Source organism: Mercenaria mercenaria, chromosome 18 (genome assembly GCF_021730395.1).
Source record: "Mercenaria mercenaria strain notata chromosome 18, MADL_Memer_1, whole genome shotgun sequence".
NCBI classification, from domain to species: Eukaryota; Metazoa; Mollusca; class Bivalvia; order Venerida; family Veneridae; genus Mercenaria; species Mercenaria mercenaria.
In genome coordinates this window covers 34,211,481-34,237,286 of record NC_069378.1, presented here as the reverse complement: position 1 = coordinate 34,237,286, position 25,806 = coordinate 34,211,481, and the positions used below count along the sequence as shown (strand labels likewise).

The following is a 25,806-nucleotide window of genomic DNA, read 5'->3' as shown; positions in this document are numbered from 1 at the left end:
TTAAAAAATCGGTAAATTAGTTGTTGATCTGCCCCTCCCCTGTCTGTAACAGTGTGTATTGACTATTCTTGGTGCACTATGTCCACATCAATAAAGTGACATTGATGCACTCACCTCCATATGATAGGAAGTTTCGGGACAGCGTGATAACTTTTGACTGTCGCTATCTCCGTCATTATTTGTATTGGAACTTGTATTGGTCTTGTAGAATCTTCTTGAGTCCTGGAACTCGTCTTGTACGTCTATTAAAGTTTTTCTACCAAATTACTAGTACACTTCCGGTGTAAAATGGTTGTTAACAGTAGAGTCATAATGATGGTTGATTAATAAATGTTACTGGTATCAAATCTAGTATCACCATGATACCTATCTAACCGTGTCTTGAATTGTAATACATTATTAGCACTGATAATATTGTCAGGCAAACTGTTCCACATATCAATTGTACGAACACAGAATGATCTAAGACGAAACGTTTTCAAACATCTGGGTTTTATCAACTTTTTATTATGACCTCGAGTTTGATTGTCTGCAAATTCAAACATACCATCCATAGGAATGTCATCAATATTTTCTATGATTTTAAAAACTTGTATTAAGTCCATGCGGTTTCTTCTATGTAGTAATGTGGACAATTTCAATTCTTTTAACCTATCTTCATAACAAAGATTGTACAACTCAGGTAAAATCTTGGTGATTCTTCGCTGGACATTTTCAATCATCCTAATGTCCTTTTTCAGTGTCGGGTACCATATAACGTTACCATAGTCCAGAATTGGTCTAACAAGTGTTTTGTATAGAATTAATAGAGTTTCTCTATTCAGATAAGAAAATGAACGTTTAATGAGACCTACAAGTCTGTTTGCACGATTTACTGTTAGGCTTATATGCTTTTTAAACTTTAAATCATGTTCTATATGAATTCCCAGATCCTTTTCACTGTCAACAACTGTTAAATTTCTTACATGTCCATTCTTGTCTGACATTTCATAGTCAAAACAGGGGTTTTCCTTCCCAATGTGCATGACCTTACATTTATCTATATTGAAGTACATAAGCCATTTGGATGTCCATTCACAAAGTTTATCAAGAACTTTTTGAATTGTTTCAAAATCCTGGAGATTGTGTAAGTCCTTATAGAGCTTGGCATCATCAGCAAATAATTTACAGTACGATTTTACTTGATCTGGCAAGTCATTTATATACAATATAAACAACAAAAATATTTTATTTTATTGATCACGTCCAAACTTATTCTGTAATCTATAGGTCTAATCTACCTGTATCCAGGGCCGTAGTATTATCCAAAGCTTTAATGGCCCCTCTTGTCAAGTTCCTCTTCATACAATCCTCTTCTCTAAATAAGTTTTCGTAAAATTAATCTTCGCTTACTGCACTAATAACAGCTAGGCTTGAATTTCTTAGTATTACAATTTCCAGTTCTCTTCATTTAGTAGACATTTAAACTGATTAAGATTAGTTGCAGAATTGTTTCTTCTGTTAAATTATTCCAAAAAGCAATTGATCTCTGACTGAAGGAATTTAATCGCATATTTTATATATATATATGTTTACACTTTTGGCTTTTAAACTTTAAACTTCAGATAGTGTCCACGCAAATCGTTCTGAGACAATGAAAACAGCTTCTAGACAAGACTGTTAGTGGTTGTCTAGGAGTACACCAATTTCCTTTTCTCAGATACTTCGGTTCATTTACACATTAAATTTTGTCAAAAACTAAATATCAGTTAAGACTTGCTCGGTATTCCAGGGTTTTTTCTTTCTGTTTTGGGAACATAGCGTATATGTATACCCACAATATTGGGAATTTTGCCGTGTAAATGTTCCAAATTGGGAAATATTCAGTCCCATAGGATAAAATAAGGATGTGTTTAAGTACTTTCTCATACACTTGTTTCACATGTATAACCTCTTTAAGATACTGCTATTACAAAATAATCCATAATTTGGTCAATGTTTGTGCAATTTTGATGAATTTTTTTTCAGAATGTAGATTGGGAATTTTTGCAATCATTTTGGGAAAAATACATACTTTTTGGCATTGGGAATATAGCCCAATAACGGCTATAAAAATGGCCGAAAAAAACACCCTGTATTCACATAAAACTTGAATCTAAATGGTTACCATTGTGCATATTCACCAGACTGTTTACATTTTTTTTTCCGAAAATGAACTAACAGAGGTACTTCAAATGAATATATGCTATTCCATGCTGCTTAATTTTAAAAAAAACTGTTGATAAAGATTAATGAGTGCATCGAATGAATTATATTTGAAACTCAGAAGAAAAAATGTTAAAAACCACACAGTAAAAACTCTGAACACCGGACCCAGTGTCTGGATCCAGTCAGAAGTCCCATTTTCACAGGATTCCCATTTTCAGAGGATTTTACACAAATTTATGAGAGAGTTTTTATATGTATATTCTTATATTTCATCTGACCACAGTATGTTCAATGTCTTTTAGGTTTTTCTTTTTCAAAATTTGTATTGTATCTCTCTGTTATATATCAAAAATGAATCATTTTTAAGAGAATAACATCACTTAAAATGATAAGATAAGATAAATGTTATTTTGAGTCGGCAAGATAAGTAACAATGTAGGGATAACGCATGTTTTTTCATGTTATAACGTCTGCAGAATCCCGAGGGATTGGTTGGTGACCGAGCCCGTAGGGCGAGGGTACCAACGTATCCCGAGTGATTCTGCAGATGTTATAACATGAAATGAACATGCGCTAACGCTATTCTAGGATAAAACGCGGAAAAAATACTAATTAAGTCCCTCAACGTCATTGAATTTCCATGAAATGCGCGGTAAAGTCGTTGTTTTGTCACGTTGACGTCATTTCATTTTGAATTATCCGTTTTGGGGCTGTAATGCGTTTACGCTCTGCCATGGAACGTGCATATATAAAAAGGTGTTATAACAGCACGTGAGCGCGAGAATCTCTCTGTTAACACACGTTTTCTCTCCTGTTAAAACACCCCCGAATAGTGAAAAAAACAGCAGTTTTATGCTAGAATATGATATTAAGCACTTCAGGTGCTTTTGAACTGAATTTGTAAATCATGTAATAAATTGTTATAAATCAAGGAGGTATTTCCTTACATTTTTAAATTCTTAAAATTTTTCCTTACATTTTTAGTATGTTTCGGCCACCAGTTGCCTTCTTCAGAATGTTACCATGGCAACACCTAAATGCCCAGCAACGGGGTATGCCTGCATTTCTTGCAACAGCAGCTTCGGAGAAAAAAGAGACAAAGGCAGTGATTTTTGACATGGGAGGAGTCATTTTACCATCTCCCATGCTGTTATTTCAAGGTTAGAATTATTCATTTTTTCGTGGTAATATAAGTATTTATACTGGATCTTTCATCGTTGTAAATTTTTTTTTTTACATAAAACCCTAGGATGTTACAGAGTATTTCATTTGGTAAAAAAAAAGTTACGCAAAAGTAAATGAATAAAGTTAGATAGTGGAAGGTAAAAAGCTGGAACAGCTTGTAATGACACAAAATAACTATTTGTTCCATAAATACAATGTACCTCAAATGTTGAATAACCTTAAATTTGCTTTTTCAGAAGGAAACTTAAAAAAAAGTCTTACTAAAGTAAACATTATACGACTGTTTTTCAGATTTTGAAAGAAGCAATAACTTACCAAATGGATTGATATTGAAGACAATTCTCTCAGACAGAACAAATGGAGCATGGACAAGGCTTGAGGAGGGACGTCTTAACTTGACAGAATTTGCAAAAGCTTTCAGCGAAGAGTGCTCAAAACAGGTGAATACAGTTTTTGAATTTTTAACAGCTGATGATAGAAATGGTGGAAGCAGATTGTTAAAACAAGTCAAAAACAAATCTTTTGTAGCTTGGTCAGAAAGTTGACATGTCATCACTGATGCCAGATTTTAATAAAATTGCTGCCAGACCATTTCCTTTATAAGGACTGTCTTTTTCAGCTCGGTCAGGAAGTTGACATGTCGGGACTGATGCCAGGTTTTAACAAACATGCTGCCAGACCATTTCCTTTATAAGGACTGTCTTTTTCAGCTCGGTCAGGAAGTTGACATGTCAGGACTGATGCCAGGTTTTAACAAACATGCTGCCAGACCATTTTCTTTATAAGGACTGTCTTTTTCAGCTCGGTCAGGAAGTTGACATGTCAGGACTGATGCCAGGTTTTAACAAACATGCTGCCAGACCATTTCCTTTATAAGGACTGTCTTTTTCAGCTCGGTCAGGAAGTTGACATGTAGGGACTGATGCCAGGTTTTAACAAACATGCTGCCAGACCATTTCCTTTATAAGGACTGTCTTTTTCAGCTCGGTCAGGAAGTTGACATGTCGGGACTGATGCCAGGTTTTAACAAACATGCTGCCAGACCATTTCCTCAGATGATTGATGCAGTAAAATCTGTGAGAGCAGAGGGATTGAAGACTGCCTTGCTCACCAACAACTGGTTCAACATTGACAACAACCAGAGCTATATACCTGTTGATCTCTCTATATTTGATGTGGTAATATACTTCTTTAAGTTGTAAATAATCCCTGTATGTAGAGTACCGGGTATGATCTTTTTGATGATTTGACAGAACAAAGTGTGCCTGAAGTTACTTGCCTCATTGCTTTGATTCTTGTAGGGAAGTTGTAACTTACTTGTTGAGAACAAATCAGCGCTGGTACTAAATCCAGGAACTCTAGCTAGGTTAACTGATTACTGTAACATATATTTGATATAATGTTGACTAACCACATGAAACCCAGTGAAACAAACTAACAAACAAAACAGACTTTAAAGCAGATATTTTAGATCTGCCAGTTGGAAAAATTGGATTTAATGAAGTGAAAAATGGTCTTTTCTCTTTGTTTAGTGAAGAAATGACAGTTATATTTTCAGCTATTAATCAGAGTTTTAGCCTAGCCTTTTATTTGGATAATGAGTAAAATGAACTGAAATAAAATATCTATCCAGTATAAACAGCTTTCATAAGAAAATGATTTTTGTAGAATGGGTAATTTTAATGTAAGCTTCATTGAGCAGTTTCATGTTAGCAGGTGCATTTGCCATGTTGAGGTTTTGTGAAACATGAGTGCTTGTGCTTTAGGACATGATGCAGATACAAATATCAATTTGAATTATCCTGTACCCTGCTAAATTTCTAAAACAAACTAGTCCGTTATTCAGTTTGGGCAGTACCACTTACCATTCAAAGGGGTGTTCACTAAAAAATTTTCTGACTGAATAGCGAATAGTACAGACCATGATAAGCTTGCATTGATGTGTAGGCTGATCTTGGTCTGGACTGGTCGCAAAGGCAAACTCTCCTGCTGCCAGCAGTCTAAGGCTTACAAGTGAGATTATTCGCACATTTTAGTGAAAACAAAACTGCCATAAATATTACTCGGTCTACAGCAGGAAATATTCTTGCCATATAGTATGGACATAAATAAAATAGAGACCATTATTGTTGTCTTTTTTCTTACACAATATCAGACTAATAGGTACGAATTGTGTCAAGATTTCATCATCACATACAGCAATGTGAATTGTTAGTGTTATTTTGTAATCCTTTCCAGGTTGTAGAATCGTGTAAAGTCGGGTACCGGAAGCCTAATCCTAAGATATACGAGATATGTCTGCGGGAGCTGGGTGTGCCTGGGGAACAGTGTGTCTTCCTTGATGATATGGGAGGGAATTTGAAAGGTGCTCAGCAGTTTGGTATTAGGACAATCAAGGTATGTCTCTATAGTGCAATATTAGGTACATTAAAACATACTCTTCTGTCATTTTTTTGTTCAGCTATACAAAGTGTATGGAGAGCTGTTTTAACCTTGTGTCAGCATCCATGTCTGCATTCAGAGCTTAGTTTAAGTTTTGATGCACTTCTACTTTTACAATTATTAATGTTAATACTTGATGGCTTTGCTTCAAACTTAAAAAAGCTGTTCCAAATTATCACTACAATAATGATACAAGGACAATAAACAATATTTCATGAACTATACCCCTTTTTAAACTTGAAATAGTTGTTCCATATCATCACACACATCATATGACACAAGGTCCATAACTGTCGCATCAATATTTCATCAGATATACAATGCCACCTTTTCAATAAAAATTTCAGGATACAGTTTTGATGCACTTTCACTCAGTCTGTGTTATTATGTCTCCGCCGATTAGGGGAGACATATCGTTTTTTGCCCAGTCCGTCTGTATGTCACACTTCATTTCCGATCAGTAACTAGAGAACTATTTGACCTAGAGTCTTCAAACTTCATACGATGGCAGGGCTTATGGAGTGGAAGACCCTATTGTTTTTGGGGCCACACCATCAAAGGTCAAGGTCACAGGGGCCCGAACATGGAAAACCATTTCCGATCCATAACTTGAGAACTACTTGACCCAGGATGTTGAAACTTCATAGGATGTTTGGTCATGCAGAGTAGATGACCCCTATTGATTTTGGGGTCACTCTGTTAAAGGTCTAGGTCACGGGCCCGAACATGGAAAACTATCTCCGGTCAGTAACTTGAGAACCACCTGACCCAGAATGTTGAAACTTCATAGGATGATTGGTCATGCAGAATAAATGACCCCTATTGATTTTGGGGTTGCTCTGTTAAAGGTCAAGGTCACAGGGGCCGGAACATGGAAAACCATTTCCGATCAATAACTTGATAACTGCTTGACCCAGAATGTTGAAACTCCATAGGATGATTGGACATGCAGAGCAAATGACTCCTATTGATTTTGGGGTCACTCTATTAAAAGTCAAGGTCACAGGGGCAAGAACATATATAACCATTTCCGGTCAGTAACTTGAGAACCACCTGACCTAGAATGATGAAACTTCATAGGATGATTGGACATGCAGATTAGATGACCCCTATTGATTTTGGGGTCACTCTGTTAAAGGTCAAGAACGCAGCAGACAGAACATGGAAATCCACTTCCAGTCAATAACTTGAGAACCATTTGAGCTAGAACTTTCAAACTTCATAGGGTGATAGGGCTTACAGAGTAGATGACCCCTATTATATTTTGGGGTCACTCCATGAAAGGTCAAGGTCACAGGGGGCTGAACATCAAAAACGCATTCCAATCAATAACTTGAGAACCACTTGACCCAGAATGTTGAAACTTAATAGTTTGATTGGACATGCAGATTAGATGACCCCTGCTGATTTTGGGGGTCACCCAATCAAAGATCAAGGTCACAGGGCTGAACATAGAAAACGGTTTCCAATTCATAACTTGAGAACCATTAGACCCAGAATGTTGAAACTTAGTTTGATGATTGTACATGCCAAGTAGATGATCCCTATTGTAGCCAACCATCAGTGTCTCTTTGACTTCTGCTTCTGTCCCCTGTTGACTTCTTGCTTATATGACTATGCATTGGGGGAGACATGCTCTTTTCTACTAAAGCATCTTCTAGTTACCTATGGATTTGATTCAAACTTAAAATGGTTGTTCCACATCATTACCTACATCATATGAAACAAGGTCCATAACTCTGACACCAACATTTGATGAATTATGCCCCCATTTTATATAGACTTTCAAGTTAAAGTTTTGATTAACTTTTACACAACCTCTCTCTGTTATTACTTCTTGTTTTAATTCAGACTTGAAATAGTTGTTTCACGTCATAACCCACATCATATGGCATATTAATCACTGCATTGATGCTTTAGTTTCATTAAATATTATCTATTTCACTATCGAATTGTGAAAAAGGGAACCTGTGACAGCTCTTGTATTCTACTTTCTCATCAAAAGGCAGCAAATCTTTAACAACATTTAAGTAAGTGGAAGCAATTATCATGAACAGGTTTCCAGGGATTTTCAAACTCAATCTGTGTTACTGTAAACATAAAAGAGAACACTATATAATCAGATTTCTGATGGTTGCATAAAGATCTTGTTTGAATATTTACATTCTACCCATTCATTCTAGTTTATTTTGTATGAACCACATATTGGAAGGGTGTTACAAGTACAGTAACACTGCTTTGTGATAGCTGGAAGCTTTTTAATGCGATTCATGGATGTACCGATCCTTTCCTATCGTTTATTTAGCATGAAATTAGCAAAATTGAAGAATCTAGATCAGAGGGTAATTGCAACCCATAATATATCCTGATATTAGGTTTAAGAGCTAGTTAAGACAATACATATAGCTGAAAGAATTTTTAAAGTCAGACGATGAATAGCAAACTAAGATATTGAAGATTAAAAAATGCTAAAATTCTGGACGATGGAGGCTGCTATTTTGAATGTTGGTGACATCAATAACACCTTATTAATATCCAAGAGTCTAGCTCTGAATAAATAAACATCAAAGTGAAGTTCTGAAAAGTGGGTATGTCCAACTGTACCTAATTTGCATATTTCATGAAATCTCCACTGCAATAACTTTTCGATTCAACTTATTTCAAAAGTACTTTCACCTATTAGTCTTCACTGGCTTTTTAGCTCTCTAGCTGTTCTAATTACCCTGGTGTTGGCGTCACACCTTGGTTAAAGTTTTGCATGAAAGTACATAATTGCTATTACTTAAAGGCATATAGCTTTTAAACTTATTTTTTCTTTTTCTAGGTCAGTAACCAATCTCACTAGGTCAAGTCCAATAACTCTGACATGTATTTTGGCTAATTTATTCCCCCTTTTGGAGGTTAAAGTTTTGCATGCAAGTTACAGTCTCCAAAAATAATGCAGATATTGAAACTTTATATGTGTCTTTAAACTAGGTGATAGCATCAAGTTCCATAACTCTGTCATGCATTTTAGCCAAACAATGCCCCTTTTTGGACTAAGAAAATCCTTGTTTTGCATGCAAGTTACTATCTCCAACACTAATGCAGATACTGGGTTGAAACTCTATAGACATTTTAACATTTAGGGTGATATTTCTGCTTAATCTGGGACAACAGTTCGAATAGTCAAGCATTCAATTTGGCTGTGTACGGACAGCTCTTGTTAATATTTGTATTCTGTTTCCTGTTACCCTTTAAGAAATATGTTTAGTATGTTTCCCCTTAAACTATAGAAGATGTTTTGAGCAAAATCTTGTACAGATTTTGTTGACATTGAACTTTACAGAAATTAAGGTGCCCTATTCTGACAGCAGTAGAATCTGCCAGACATGTATTTCGTACATCACCTAACATTTACTTCCATATTGTGCATGTAGGGCTGTACATGGTGGTCAGAATGCGAGGAGACTTCCATTTCCTGCCCTGTGACCTATCCATGCCGATACAGGTCAGTCATACAGGGTGGCCATGAGTGAGACCAGGATGCTAAGGCATTCCCAGGTCCTAACTCATTGTTATGCTACAGTCCTGTCTCAGTCAGCTGTCCATCCGAATGTCAGAAAGGAGTGGCTGGACTAGGGATTTCTTTGGTTATAAATCTTTCAACACCTATCTCTTTTAAAGGAAATGGTACAACAGCAAGAGAAAAAAATTCAAATTCCTTCTGATTTTTGGTTAAAGCTATCAGTTGTTTTCAATATTAATGAGCACCCTAGCTATATAGTATGAAAAATTGGTAAGATATACCTGTATTATGTGAATTCAGGTGACAGGTCCTGATCAAGGGGTACGAGAATTAGAGGCCGAGTTAGGTTTGACGCTGCGAGGCTACGTTGAGGGCACATCCACAGTACCAAAAAGGCTTCAGCTTGATGAGAAAAAATTGAAAAGTTACCTGAATTGGCAGCTAAAATTACATTCTAAAGGTAAAGTTTTGTTTTCATTTATTCAAGCATTTGAATTGGAAACTTTAGAGAATATTTGTTTGTTTCAGTGTAAGTCCAAAATGTCTTCTACTAAGAGAACTGTGAACAGATGCAATATTTTCCCAAGTGGAATAGCCCAGGTTTGAATGGAAAATCTGGTGTTCAACAGAGAAAAATATTGATATCTTTCATGTATATTTAAAAAACAAAACTTCCTTCTCATTTCGAGTCTTTTTACTGATTTTGCTTCAATTAATACATAAAGTACTCGTAGACTGGCAAAGCTGTATCCCACACAGAAAATCTAGTAATGATTATAACTAACTGATAATTATAGGTTATTAGATTTGTTTCGATAAATATGCAGCGGAAATATTTCGCCACTTTAGAGCGCAGTATCATTCAGCGAAAGAATGAGTGCATATTTCTCCATCCAGATCTAATAATCTCTTTATTATCTACATATAAAATTATTATAAAAATGATTCAAATTTGTTATTAAGCCTGAGTGAAATTGAAAATATTGTCATTAAAGAGCTTTTAAATGCGACAGTATACATGAAACTGTCGTCACAAATGACGTCACGCACCCGATATGAAATTTGAACGTCAATATGGAAAAATATAAGTGTTGCAGGTTCCACTGAAACCTAACAGAGTTTATAAATGAGTATGTAATAATTTTCAGTATTTCACCAGCAGACATAAAATAAATTGTAAATATTTGACTATATTTTGTTAATTTTAGATGAGCCAATAGTGAGGTGTTTCTCTCATGGACAGTCAAATCCTACATATTTTATTAGATACGGTGGAAAAGATATGGTCCTTAGAAAGAAACCTGTGAGTCAAGTTTTATGTTCCCATTTGCTTTCTTACGTAGAAAATACTTACTTGTATTGAAAATAATGTGTCATTTCTTGAATTTTAGATATCACTCCACTGAAGTATTAGTAACTGAAATTGAAATTTTTCATGAAACCTATCAAATCGTCAACTAACAGCAGTTGTCGGGATAGCATATGTTTTAATGTTAAGAAGTACGCATCCAGTTTGCAACATTCATTTGGAGACATGTATCTTGTATGGTGATTTACTGTATGGAAACCAGTGTGATCAATCCAATTGCAATGTGACCTCTAGATATTTTGAAACCAATAGATTTCATGAGAATTGAATACAATGGGTGTATAAAATGTTGTCAGAGGGAACTGTACATGTTAAGGCATATGACATAGTTGAAAGGAGTCAGCAGTATATTTTTGTAATCAGTCTGCCAGTAAATGTGCATAATCATGTTTAACCTTTAGCCTGCTAAATTTCTTAAATGGACTGGTCCATCATTCAATTTGGGCAGTACCACTTATTATTCAAAGGGATGTTCATTGAAAATTTACTGACTGAATAGCGAACGATGCAGACCAAGATCAGCCTGCAGGGATGTGCAGGCTGATCTTGGTCTGCAATGGTCGCAAAGACAGGATCACTTGCTGCTAGCAGGCTAAAGGTTAAAATGATCGATTGCTGGCTTACAAATCTGTGAAAGGAGTTTGGAAAATTAAATGGAAGATCCTGTTTGACATGACAACTCAAAAACTAATAATAACATTACAATAACTGTGTTAATTCAACTAATGCTTACATTATTTCCTCCTCTTAACCACTTTGTGTATGCCTGTACTGAATGCAACAAGTGTCAGATTCTTAATAAAACAAATCAGATTACACATTGATTACACATTGATTACACATTGATTACTGAATGAATTATCAGTATTATCCAGAATAAAAATGATGTTTTTTCTTTTCCAGCCAGGAAAGTTATTGCCGTCTGCTCATGCTGTGGAGAGAGAATACAGAGTAATGAAAGCTGTGGGACCCCATGGTGTTCCTGTACCTAAAATGTTGGCCCTGTGTGAAGATGACAGGTGAGTAAATTCTTGTTTACATAGCTGCTTCATCATATCAATATGGTGCTTTCCTTAAGAGCATCTGCATGTAGTTTTATTTCTCAAAATTTGTGTTCCAGTTTTGGAGTGACTTATTTGGTACTGCTTACTTTCCACTGGCAGTCATTTGCAGTTGAAATGTAGACTTCAGTTTCTTGTGAGATATTTAAACATAAACTTTCCCTGATACAATGCCTGTGATTGAATGGACCTTTTGCTGAATTAGAAATTAGGCAGATCAGTATTCTAGTTCTTTGGACTTTGGGTAAACATGAAACAGTGTCAATATCATAAATATGATTTAGTTATGTAGGTTATAACTTTTATGGAATGGTGCAGATATAGAGTAAAAGTGTACTTTGAGCTGTATACTAGTACATACAGCTATATAGTATATGCATTAAATTAGGTGAAGGTCAGATTTCAGCTCTAGGTCTCCACAGTAAGGTAAAGAGAAAAAAAGAGAGAAGATTATGTGATTTAATAAAAAAATGTCTTGGTAAAGAATAGTTTTTCTTTATTTACAGTTTACTGGGTACACCATTCTACATAATGGAACATGTGCCAGGACGTATATTTCAGGATCACCTCCTTGAAGGTCATAGGCCCGAGGAGAGGACAGCTATATACCAGGAGATGGTGAAAACTTTATGCAAGATCCACTCTGTAGATATCAATGCAGCTGGACTGCAGGACTATGGGAAGCAAGGCAAGTTGTTGGAACCTGCTCCAAGATTATATATTTGAAGTTGGAGACCAGTCTGAAAACCCAGGCACCTGATTGGTTGTTTCCTAGCATGGTCTGAAAACCCAAGCGTCTGATTGGCTGTTTCCTAGCACAGTCTGAAAACCCAAGCATCTGATTGGCTGTTTCCTAGCACAGTCTTAAAACTCAAGTATCTGATTGGCTGTTTCCTAGCACAGTCTAAAAACCCCAGGTATCTGATTGGCTGTCTCCTAGCACTGTCTGAAAACCCGAGTATCTGATTGGCTGTTTCCTAACACAGTCTGAAAACCCAAGTATCTGATTGGCTGTTTCCTAGCACAGTCTTAAAACTCAAGTATCTGATTGGCTGTTTCCTAGCACAGTCTAAAAACCCCAGGTATCTGATTGGCTGTCTCCTAGCACTGTCTGAAAACCCGAGTATCTGATTGGCTGTTTCCTAACACAGTCTGAAAACCCGAGTATCTGATTGGCTGTTTCCTAACACAGTCTGAAAACCCAAGTATCTGATTGGCTGTTTCCTAGCACAGTCTTAAAACTCAAGTATCTGATTGGCTGTTTCCTAGCACAGTCTAAAAACCCCAGGTATCTGATTGGCTGTCTCCTAGCACTGTCTGAAAACCCGAGTATCTGATTGGCTGTTTCCTAACACAGTCTGAAAACCCAAGTATCTGATTGGCTGTTTCCTAACACAGTCTGAAAACCCAAGTATCTGATTGGCTGTCTCCTAACACTGTCTGAAAACCCAAGTATCTGATTGGCTGTTTCCTAACACAGTCTGAAAACCCAAGTATCTGATTGGCTGTTTCCTAACACAGTCTGAAAACCCAAGTATCTGATTGGCTGTCTCCTAGCACTGTCTGAAAACCCAAGTATCTGATTGGCTGTTTCCTAACACAGTCTGAAAACCCAAGTATCTGATTGGCTGTCTCCTAGCACAGTCTTAAAACTCAAGTATCTGATTGGCTGTCTCCTAGCACAGTCTTAAAACTCAAGTATCTGATTGGCTGTCTCCTAGCACAGTCTGAAAACCCAAGTATCTGATTGGCTGTTTCCTAACACAGTCTGAAAAGAAAGCATCTGATTGGCTGTTTCCTAGCACAGTCTGAAAACAAAGCATCTGATAGGCTGTCTCCTAGCACAGTCTGAAAAACGCAAGCATCTGATTGTTTCCTAGCACAGTCTGAAAACTCAAGCATCTGACTGGCTGTTTCCTAGCAGTCTGAAGACCCAAGTATCCTAGCATGGTTCTAAGATTTGATCAATAGCAGGGCTTTATTTCAGAAATTGGTCTGTAAGTTTAGTTTTATAACTTGGGAGTTAGTATGGATATTCAATAATTATGTCTGTTGTTCTTTTCAGAATTGCAGGCTTTAAATATTTTCAATGTTACTATCTCAAATTGACACTTACAACTGAAAGAAGGTTGGCAAAAGATAGGTTCTCAGTAAATGATGTAGCATTCAGGTAGCATAGGCTGAAACAGATTTTTTTTTTTTTAAATAAACATTCAGTCTCAAAACACAAAAATAAAAACAACATCAGGTCCAAGTAAGGTAGGACAAAGCCTTGAGCACAAATAATTAAAGCTGTCATTATCCATCTTTACATACACCACAAAGATTTAGTGGTGCTTTTGTAGTACAAGTAGAGTAGACACAGTCATTGACTCTAAAATTGTTGAAAAAGACCCTAGACCCAAACCCACACACCTAACCTTGTCGTCAAAATGGACTTTTTCAGGTGGATATTTGATGAGAAATTTTACGCGATGGGCAAAACAATATGAAGCCAGTAAGACCGGTGAAATAGACAGCATGAATAAACTAATAGAATGGATTCCTACACACTTACCTGAGAATGAACGCTGCACTATAGTACATGGTGATTTCAGGTAAGATATCTCAGTGTGAAAAATATCTGCTTTACAACATAATCTGTGAAAGTAGCAAGCTTTTTAGGGTAGTTCTGCATGTTTAAATCAATATTTTTTAAATGTGAAATTCGGTTAAACTTTGAATTTTCGAAATTTCAAGACATAAATTTAGAATATTTGCCAAATAAAAATGAGTGAGTTGTGTGCTTGATTTTTATAATACTAACTTGAAAAATTTGGACCTCATGCAAGTTTTCAAGCTGGGAATCTTACGGGAGAATCATAATTTTGATGATGTCTCCAGAATAGAATTTTCCTTGTTAGTTTCATTGTCTGTTATATGGTCAAATAAAATGTGTAGGTCCACATGCTTATTTTTGAGGTATTTGCCTATAATTTAAGACATTGACAGTTTCCAAGTGGTTTTGAAGGCATAATTTGGAATTATTTCTCATGTTACTATTTGAGCCATGCCATGAGAAAACCAACATAGTGGGTTTGCGACCAGCATGGATCCAGACCAGCCTGCGCTTCCGCACAGTCTGGTCAGGATCCATGCTGTTCGCTTTCAAAGCCTATTGCAATTATAGAAACTGTTAGCAAACAGCATGGATCCTGACCAGACTGCGTGGATGCGCTGGCTGGTCTGGATCCATGCTGGTCGCAAACCCACTATGTTGGTTTTCTCATGACGTGTTTCATTTTATCTTAAGAAAGAAAGTAATTTTGTTGTTATTATGAATGTACTCACAGGATGACTTTATGCAGGACAGTTTTTCTTTCATATGCCGTGTTCAGGCTTTATTCTGTGTTATCTGAGTATATAATGTGATGCAATGACCTTGTTTATCAGACCTTAAGGAATTTTACTAAAAGGAGATTGCATATAAAGGATTTGTATAGATCTTTTTTTTTAAGAAAAAAGAAAAGAATTTTGAAGGAACCATAATTTCCATGGACTATTGCTATTTACACTGTGTAATCATTAAAAGATTATATTTCTGATTACTGGTACATTAATTTATCTAGTTAGAAATAACAGGAAATGTAAAAGGCGGAATCAAATGCCACTTTTTGTAGAAGAATTTCAGTGGATACAAACATAATATTTTCGATGCTGCAGGAAAAGCTGGGTTTTAAAATAAATCAAGATTTCATCGTTTGCACACCTTTCATTGTTGTTGGTATGAAATGCAAAATGAGCTACAGTTCTGAAATTGAGTTAGTTTTGTTTTGGAGTGTGGTTGGATCAAATGTTTCTGTCACAATCTGCATCTGTGGCTCTAATTGTATATAAAATTGATTTATGCATCTTTTTGATATTTAAAGGGGCACACACTTCAGTGTTTCTGTCATGCAGAATTGATTAATTTAAAACTAAACATGTTTAAACATTCACAAAAATGTTAATGTTCTCGTTATATTCTGAAAACAAACTTCATAGAGCAATTATAAAACCAGTAAATCAGCAAGATGACAAGAATAATGGCCATCACAATTTGCTGTAATTTTGATATTGGATTGTAGTTAGAAACTGCTTCAGTAGCCTAGTGGTGGGACAACCCCTTCAAACACAGGAGGCAGTGAGTTTAATGCCAGGCCCCACTATACCAAAGACTTGAAAATGGTATAAGTAGCTCCCTTGCTTGGCATTCAGCATTACAAAGGAAAACTGGCTTCTATGATACCCACATGGCAATGGATTTTTTAATCAGCCTAAAGTGAATTGTACAGACTTATACATTGAAGTTTTTACAAATTAAATTGATCGTAGAAAATACTGTAAAGAAATTTGACATTATGAAAATGTCACTAGTGTGGGCTGGGAGGCCTATCCTTGATTCGAGTTTAATGTAAAGTAACAATTTCAGATTTTGAACGTTTGTTACAGATATGTTATTGTTCTTCATTGACTAATTTTGAAGTTAGCAACCGTTGTATGTGTTGTCTGCTAATATCAGGTAGTCAGATGTCAAACTTTCATTAACACGGTTTAAATCTATTGCAGTAATTGATGCAGAAGAGCAAATTTTTTGTGAGTAATTTAACATGGAACAAGCAGCGTTTAATACATGTATTATAGCTCCTGCGATCAGATTTCAGTTTGATCTATTTTATCTGAGACATAGTAGGAGTCAAAATCATAATAATAGTAAACAGTTCTAAGAAACAAATTTGTTTTTAGCATGTTGTTCTTCCTGAATATTTTCTCAGAGATAGATGGAACTATTACCTAACAGAGTGAGTGGACAACACAGTATCTACTACAGCTAAAAACAATAGTTACGTACTGTAGTAACCCTTAGAAAGGGTATTGTGTAAAGAAATGGCTTTTAATAGAGTTAACTGATGTTTTTAATTTACTGTTTCCACTAGAGCTCAGTAGCAAGGGAATTACACCTTCATATTTCAGACTGGACAACTTGATTTATCACCCCTACAGACCTGATGTTCTTGGTGTACTTGATTGGGAATTGTCCACACTTGGTGACCCTTTTTCAGATCTAGCAACAATGGCCATATGTTATTATATTCCACCTGGTTTTCCCATGTTTCCGAGTGAGTAATGGTAGAACGTTTATATGTTAGCTGCTGAATTCAGAAAGATTGTACATGTAGAGTCACGTTATGCTAGGGAGCCAGTGGCGACTATTTTATCTCCACTTAAAGTGAATCAACAGTATCAAAGTGAAATAATTATTTTTTAATTCAAGAAAAAGTTTTATGACAAAATTTCTTTCAGAATTGAACAAAGGTGCATATTTTCTGTATTGAGCAGTTGACATGTAGTCCCATATTACCTGTGATTTTGTAATGGACTCTTCTTACACATACTTCATGGAATCCTCCACTGGTTGAGTAAAGGGAGACCATACCACCTGGGATCAGTTTTGAGGATTGCATTCTGGGTACTTGTGGCAGCAAATGCAGTACCTATCACCTAGAAGAAGGGAAAAATATTGAAAATTGCGGAAGTTAAAGAAGTATATTTACAAGACTTCTTGCCTTTATTCTGTTAAGATTATGGCTGGATTGTTTCAGACTTGATAACATGGTATACTGTAAATCAGGACCAGAAGTTCTTGCAGTTTTAGACTGGGAAGTATCGACTATCGGTGATCCGCTTACTGACCTTGCTACAATGTTAAGTTGTTATTATGCGTCAAGTGACGATCATCATCCGACTATGGCATGTGAGTTAAAATACTCCAGAGCAAAACAGCATTGCTTACTTTGTGATCAGTTTTCTTCATGATTGAATAGTCTTTTTAGACAAAAATACTTTCTGTAGCAGTAATATTGTTAAAAAAAGTACATGTATCAGTAACACAAATTTGAAGTCCGATAGACCAAAAAGAATGCCTCTTTTTGAATCCCTGTAGACATAGTTTTGAATAGCAAAAAAGTAGTTTTTCTTGACTTCTGCAGCACTAGTACTCAAAATTTCAACAGATTTTTCAAGACTCTTCTAATTTTTTTTTTTAAATTGTCTATTGTCACTCTCTCAGTCTGTACAGCTAACAATAATATTGGGAATATTTATCTGCATTTGAAATCCATTCTCATTTTGTTTTCCTTTCTAACACTCTTTTGAATCTAGCAGTCGTGCTTACATCCCCTTATTTCTCCATATGTTTGTTATCTGTGTTCTGTGGTAGCTTTCTTATTTATTGGACAGACTTGCCTCCCTTCTGTATAGTCCCACAAAGAAATGTGAGTTACCTGCTCTTTGTAACCAAGAACTATGCTTACTTATATTCTGCTCCTCGTCCACAAGGTGATGCAAAATCTAGTAGATGGAACTTGCAATCAACTATTGAAACTTTCCCTAAAAGATCATTTTAGAGGGTATCAAATTGAAAATATTGCAAAACTGTAACCATAGGCTGTTGGCATCAGACCCTGTACACACAGTTTGCATCAAATTCTGTTTACAAACCATTAGGACATTTCACAAAGTCAGTATCAGACCCTATTAATACTGTCAGCACCAGACCATGTTCACATAGTCAATGTCCAATTCTGTTCTCACAGCATCAGGCCCTTTTGGCACAACCAGCTTCAGAACATTTTCACACAATCGGCATTCGTCCACCTTTAGGCCATGTTCGCAAAGTCAGCATCACACTATGATCAGACCATGTTCACACAAGACTCAGGCCATGTTAACACGTTTAGCATAAGTCCATGTCATGCAGTCCGCCCCAGCCTGAACTTACACTTGGAGGGGTACCTTTGGTCTTCCTCTGCCATGAAAAGCTGGAAAGTCACCATGTGACCTGTAATTGTGTCACTGTGACATTAAACAAACAAGAACAAAAGATACTAATGATCTCCTGGTTTATAAAGCAGTTTATATTTGCAGACTGGACAATATGGTATATCACAAAAGCACTTCAGGTATCCTGGGTGTCTTAGACTGGGAATTATCAACAATTGGTGACCCACTTACTGACCTGGCTACCATGCTTATCTGTTATTACATTCCTCAAGGTCATCCTTCTATTGCATGTAAGTCAAAGCTTTTTTGGTTACCCTTTATGTCAACACCCAGTTCTGATAACCCTTAATGCTAAACATTTCTTCTTTCCATCTGCATTTAGTATCTAACCTTTATTAGCTATGTCTGTGCAGAGTAAATACCTTGGTTCAATGATAGATATTTCCTGTACCCATTCCTTTATGAATTAACATCTTTAGAGCATCTACCGCTGTTCAGTATCAAACAAGTTTCTGTCATCCCTGGCCACAGCTTTTGTGTAATACAGAAATGCTTCCCTTGATTACTTTTTGCATGAAGGCACTTTACTCGTGAACCACTGCACCCAGGACCTTCAAACTTCACATGCTGATAGTACTTATTGAGAACACGACCCTACTAACTTTGGGGTCACAAAGGTCAAGGTCAAAGGTCAAGGTGCTTCAGGGGCATTTGTCACCATTAGTGACAGCTCTTGTTTACATTATAACTCTGTGATATTTCTCAGAATGAGGTAGGATACAGCTTTTTAAAATATTTTTTATTGCCAAATTGGCATGAACAAAACATCATACTTTTTTATTTTAAAAGTTGATATTTGAGTTTATTGTTTTGCCCAACAGACGTAAGTTTAGAGACCAGAGAATGGAACATTACCATTGGTCAGTTTAAATGTTGAGCTGAGCGTCAAACAGTCAAAGACTGACATCCAGACTGGTTGTTTAACCTTGGCCTAGGTCTCTCTTATTCAATTTCCTTGCCCCTACTAGTTAAGGTATACAGACACTTAAAGCGAAAACAAATGTTAGTCTCATAATGGCAGATTCAAATAGTCCTCAGTTATTTTGCTCTGTAGAATTATTTTCCTTATCTTTTTTTGCTGAAATCACATGACAGATCTATGCTTGACATGTAGATAGCATTTTCATAATGAAATAGTAACATGACAGAATTTGTGATGGATTCTTAGATCATACATTTCCACTACAATTGGGGGATCTCATTTTTAGCTGATATTGCAGTTTGTGTGTTTGACTAAAAATATTTTTCTTGCATCAGTTATGAACCCCACTTTCCTTCTGATTTTTCTTCAGCAGTGACAATATTCTTCAAGAAAATATATGATAGAAATATTTAAAATGGGCCCTGATGTGTGCTGCAGCCATTGGAAATATGTCAATTTTATATAAGATAAAGAAGAACAGCTATTTAATGTGTTGTAACCTTAAGTTGCCACCAGCCTAAACAGTCTTATCAAACAGTCATGATCTAATAGATGTAAAATATTTCATGTAGAGCAGCAGAATGTATACTTGCAGATTTCTGTATGAATCCTTCATGCAACCTCAAAACTGAACCCACAGTAGGAATTGGTTGTATCAAAACACTTCCATAAAGAATAAAATGCTTTATAAGTTTATATTGTAGATTTAATGTTTTAAAGGCACTTACCTCCAGATTTTGGCTAATAATAATCTTTAGTTTGGTCACATTATGAACATTGTTAGAACATGAGTTTTGTTTCTAAACTATCTGAAAAATGCTTGAGAAGGGAATCCAACCCAGGTTGCCACGGCAATGAAAATTTTCCTGCGTTCTTGATCTGTACACCACAGCAGAATACGTACTTAACAGTTGTTAGATATAAAGGTATGTAATTAAGGCTGTTTACCTCCTGTACCCCATTACAAAATTAAGGCTTTTCAATTTTAAATGGAAAAGTTGGTGAAAACAACTTAATTCTTATGTGTTTCCATAACATGTAATCTGTCAGTAACTAAGTTTCAAAGCCTTCTTAAGAAACATAGGAATAATTTTCTTATTTCTAGAATTTTCTCCTTTTTAGTACTTGTAAGATCTGGAGGCCAGTGCCTTTAAAAGATTTATATACACTCATAGACTTTTATAATCGGTCACTGTTGTAATTGCAATAACTTGGATAATATTTAAATAAACGACTGAAATTTTCTGGATCACCTTTGTTCCCAGATGCTATTTATTTATGATGGTAATTTTTCATTAAAATGCCTTAAATAAATCATGGTTGGTATACTTTATCATTTTATTTTCAGCGTAGTCTAAACAAAATATATGAAAATCATAGGTGACCGATTATAAATGTCTATGAGTGTACATGAAAGAATTATATCATTCTACAAAGTTTAAATATATTGGAGGTATAAAAGACCTAATCTGACCATATGGGAAATTGAGAATACGAGAATAATGTTTAATCAAAGTAGACCCGAGACAGCAGCATGCTTTATTGGTTAATCTCTTTCAGATGAATTCCTTGTCATAAGGTGAGTTATCAGAGAATTCTAGGCAATATTAAGACATTTTAGTGGTGTGTAAAATAGACAGAAAATCATTTTGTAGTGTTAAATTACACAGTGATATGAATTCTGTTTTGTTTGTTTGTTTTGGGTTTAACGCCGTTTTTTCAACAGTATTTCAGTCATGTAACGGCGGGCAGTTAACCTAACCAGTATTCCTGGATTCTGTACCAGTACAAACCTGTTCTCCGCAAGTAACTGCCAACTTCCCCACATGAATCAGAGGTGGAGGACTAATGATTTCAGACACATTGTCGTTTATCAAATAGTCACGAAGAACATACGCCCCGCCCGAGGATCGAACTCGCGACCCCGAGATCCGTAGACCAACGCTCTTACCTACTGAGCTAAGCGGGCGGGCTATAAACTAACAGTAACACTCATGGAAAATATGTATGCTGTCCAATATACTCCAGTGACTAATATGATGATTTATATTTTTAGCATTTATTGGCGTAGACTTGAAGGCAATGGGTATACCCTCGGAACAGGAACTTGTAGAAATGTACTGTAGAAGGATGAATATACCCGTCATCGATAACTGGGACTTCTACGTTGCCTTTAACTTCTTTAGATTTGCTGCCATCTTGCAGGGAGTGTATAAACGGGCTATTTCAGGTATTTATAACACATGCACTGGTCAGAGAATACTAAATGTTTCCAAGTTTGTTCAAGGCATACAGACACTAAATAGCCTGAGCACCTATGAAAAAATGGTAGTCGCATAATGGCGGATTCAAATAGTTCTCAGTTTTTTTTGCTGTAAGAAGGATTTTCCTTGAAATCATTGCTATATATTGGTTGAAATCATATTGCATGCCTATACTTGACATACTGGTAGCATTTGCATGTTGAAAAAAGACTCCAAACTGATTTAACATGTGAAATTTATTCATACACCCCTACCCTAAATTGTGATTGTCATTTCAGTGTAAAAATTACGGTGTGTCCGTTTGACCAGAAATATTTTTCTTGCATCAAACATGACCCCTACTTTTCTTTGGATATTTTTACAGTATTAATGTTGATCTACAAGAAAATGTAAGCTAAAGAAATTTAAAATGGGTCTAGGTATGTATTGCAGCATTGTGAAAACTTGTCATTTTATATAGAAATATAGTGGTGGCTATTTAGTGTGTTATAACCTATAAGAATTGTCACCCGGTAGATTACTAAAATTTTCTGTCGTCTGCAAATAAAAAAAAATTTGTAAACATTGCACATCAACCCAGACAATTGATTTTTGAAAGAATTAAGCAAAAAATAAATGATAATTCTATACCGGTGGGGGAAAAAGGGTGTCGGAAATGGCTTGGTTGTACGACAGTAAATAAAAATCCTAGCTTTGGAAAATAACCACAAACTGCCTGAAGAAACTGTCAGAAAACAATATATGTGCACAGACTTATGTGTCAGGCCACTGAAATATTTTTAAAAAAACCCGAAGGCCTACACGTGTCGCATATATGCCATTTTCTCTTTGTGTGAACCCGGAACATTTGAGCAGAAATTTTGGGACCAATGCTCAGGCCATAAGTTTAGGGAGTTTTCTTTCAAGGACTGTATTCTATGGTATACAGTAGTTTACTATTTTTGTATAATATTTTTGATAAATATAGCACTAATTTTATACACAACTTATACAAGGCTTATTTACATTTGTGCGGTTAATATAACTTGTTATATGTGTGCAGTGCCGGCTCAGCTGGCCACAAGGCAGCACAATAATTTTACTTATAACCATCTTTATTTCATCCTAATATCACACTCTATGCATAAGCATGATCTTTTAGGTGTGGGGTGCTAGAAAAGTCAGGCTTGGGGTCAGTGAGACCCTTTGAATAGTGTAAATCTGTATGTAATTTGTACCTATACTGGCGTGATGCAAAACGACTGCGTCTTGCTCGTGATATGTACCTAGTAGTTTTACGCAACTTGTCGTAGTACTCTGTTCTTAAAAGGTGTCTGATAACAGAAGAGCCATGTGACAGTTTTACACCATTTACCCTAGCTTTAAGGATAACAGTGTCAGCAAGCCCATGATTTAGTCTTAGAATCTGGCCATGGATACGGCCATGGCAGTTGCGGAGAAATGTAACATTTTTGGGCAAGCATGCATTGTAGGATCTGTTTTACTGCTTCACATTTCTGTGTAGATGTTAAAAATTTAGTTTTTCTATGCTTTCTGGACCAAGGAGAATTTCAATACATTTCCTGAGTAAAGTCTCATCATCATCAGTCATTTTAAGCCCGACATTGTCCAGCATATAGTTTTTTGCTTTTCTGTAGTTGCCAGAACAAACCAAGCTGTATTTAGAACATAAGGTACCACAGTAACCTTTGAAACATAGTACTATTTCTGAAATTATATTAGGCATTTTGTGTTTTAATTACTTTCAAATTGCTTTTGTACTTCTTATGTGCACTTGATAGCTCTGAAACACACCAGATTTAATAGATAGAGCAAATCTGTTTTTAGATTAGACTTCTGTTTACCACGGAACATTTGTCACTAAATGGTGCCCGGTTAATTTGCCTTTTTAGAGAATTTGCTAGGTGCCTCACATCTTTCAAGTGCACAGTTTTAGTTCCTTGACCTTTGTCTACATCAGAATGACCTTTAGAATCTCCATCACCTGTGTGGTGTGAAATCTGAAGATCTTTAGTAATATCCTTAGATACCATTTCATTCCATTTGAGCAGAGACCAGGTGTGCAGTATCAACACCTTTTTAGTTACATTTTGACATGAATAGTTGGAGAGAACTTGAATACCATGGCATGAGATATGACTTTAGCTATAGAATGCAAAAATAAAGCAGTATTGTTGCATTTGAGATGAAAAAAAAGACAATTTTTTCCCATTTTTTACTGAAAAATAAGCTTTTTTTTTAACAAAAAAAATTCACTAAACACTAATTTTGTTCTTATTTTATCACAGTTGCATAATTATAAGTTTTTTTCAGTGTGGTTGTCTATCCGCACTTGCTGGTGGTATATTTGATGTAATATCTTACGGGTTTTTTGAAAAAACAGCGTTTAATGACTATATGTGATTCACCAAATTTAACGGCTTAAACCGCAGTCTTGGACAAAATGATGGCTGTACAAAAATAGTGATTTTGAGAAAACTACTGGTTTGTTTGGGCTGAAACTTGTTTTATAAGCTGAATATAGATGAAACTTCACATAGAGAGCAAAAAGCTGAAAAAAAAAAAAATCATATTTCCTTATTAGGCATACAGACACTAAATAGCCTGAGCACCTATGAAAAAATGGTAGTCGCATAATGGCGATTCAATAGTTCTCAGTTTTTTTTGCTGTAAGAAGGATTTTCCTTGAAATCATTGCTAATATATGGTTGAAATCATATTGCATTTCCTATACTTGACATACTGGTAGCATTTGCATGTTGAAAAAAGACTCCAAACTGATTTAACATGTGAAATTTATTCATACACCCCTACCCTAAATTGTGATTGTCATTTCAGTGTAAAAATTACGGTGTGTCCGTTTGACCAGAAATATTTTTCTTGCATCAAACATGACCCCTACTTTTCTTTGGATATTTTTACAGTATTAATGTTGATCTACAAGAAAATGTAAGCTAAAGAAATTTAAAATGGGTCTAGGTGTGTATTGCAGCATTGTGAAAACTTGTCATTTTATACAGAATATATAGTGGTGGCTATTTAGTGTGTTATAACCTCAAGGCAGTTTTAGCTCATCCTATTTTTCAAAAAAAAAAAAAAAAAAAGAAATTTACAATTTACAAGGTATTGTTATCACTTGGTTGTTGGCCTCTGTGAGTATTGGTGTCTGCTTCAGCATTGTTCAAGATTTTTTTCTCTTGAAAGCTATATTATAAGAGTTTAGGAGCTGTCATTAGGCAGAGTTCCTACAGTTTCCAGGAAAAAGTCCAGTTAAGGTCAAGGAATTGTCAGGGAATTTTGAAAATTGTCAGGGAAATTTGAAAATTCAGAAATTGTCCGGGAGATGTTCAACTGTCAGACCGATGATCCTCAGTTTCTTCTAAGCTGGGGCAATTTCTTATTGACTGTTAAATTATGACCCCTTTTGTATTTTGATTTTATGTGTTAAGCGTGTTAATTAACAGTTTTAACATAGAGATTAAGCTAACAAAACTTGAAGATTCGTACATTATAGTTAATATTTTATAGTTTTTCAACTTCATATTGCTTTAGTAAAAAATTTTAATACAACTGTGTTTAGATTGTCAGGGAAGAGGGAATTTTCAGGGTTTTGTTGTACATAAAATTTTGGTAACTATGTTCAGTGAGTAAGTAGGCCAAGAACCATACATCTCACATACGTTTTGTCAGAAATATAGTCCTTTAATACCTTAGAAATTTAACTCTTGAACACTATATAAACTATAGTTTTGCCATTTTGTACACTTGTTTATTATCATAAGGTACGTAGATGAAGAACAATACCAGTGTGTCACATGTGTTTGTCAGAATTTGGCTCTTTTTGTACATAAGATCAGATTTCTTTTTTGTTTAGGTTCACTAACTTGAATACTATAAGAATCAGAACTTTGAACTTTGTGCATGTTTATTATCATTAAACATGTAACTAGGTCAAGAACCATAACTCTCTTGCATTTTATTAGAATTATGGCCCTTTTTTAACTTTA

At 35.6% G+C, this 25,806-nt stretch overlaps 1 protein-coding gene across 1 annotated transcript in view; it reads left to right on the top strand.

Annotated features, from left to right (window-relative positions):
- The window catches only part of LOC123539245 (acyl-CoA dehydrogenase family member 10-like), a 44,127-nt gene that overhangs the window by 192 nt on the left and 18,129 nt on the right, over positions 1-25,806 (top strand). Inside the window, exons 2-13 of the mRNA XM_053529775.1 lie at positions 3,172-3,347; positions 3,664-3,812; positions 4,174-4,210; positions 4,393-4,550; positions 5,611-5,769; positions 9,623-9,782; positions 10,531-10,625; positions 11,595-11,710; positions 12,259-12,440; positions 14,199-14,349; positions 17,374-17,525; positions 21,592-21,765. Coding sequence (XP_053385750.1) covers positions 3,173-3,347; positions 3,664-3,812; positions 4,174-4,210; positions 4,393-4,550; positions 5,611-5,769; positions 9,623-9,782; positions 10,531-10,625; positions 11,595-11,710; positions 12,259-12,440; positions 14,199-14,349; positions 17,374-17,525; positions 21,592-21,765 — 1,708 coding nt within the window. The 5' untranslated portion in view covers position 3,172. The remainder of the gene's footprint in view (positions 1-3,171; positions 3,348-3,663; positions 3,813-4,173; positions 4,211-4,392; positions 4,551-5,610; positions 5,770-9,622; positions 9,783-10,530; positions 10,626-11,594; positions 11,711-12,258; positions 12,441-14,198; positions 14,350-17,373; positions 17,526-21,591; positions 21,766-25,806) is intronic.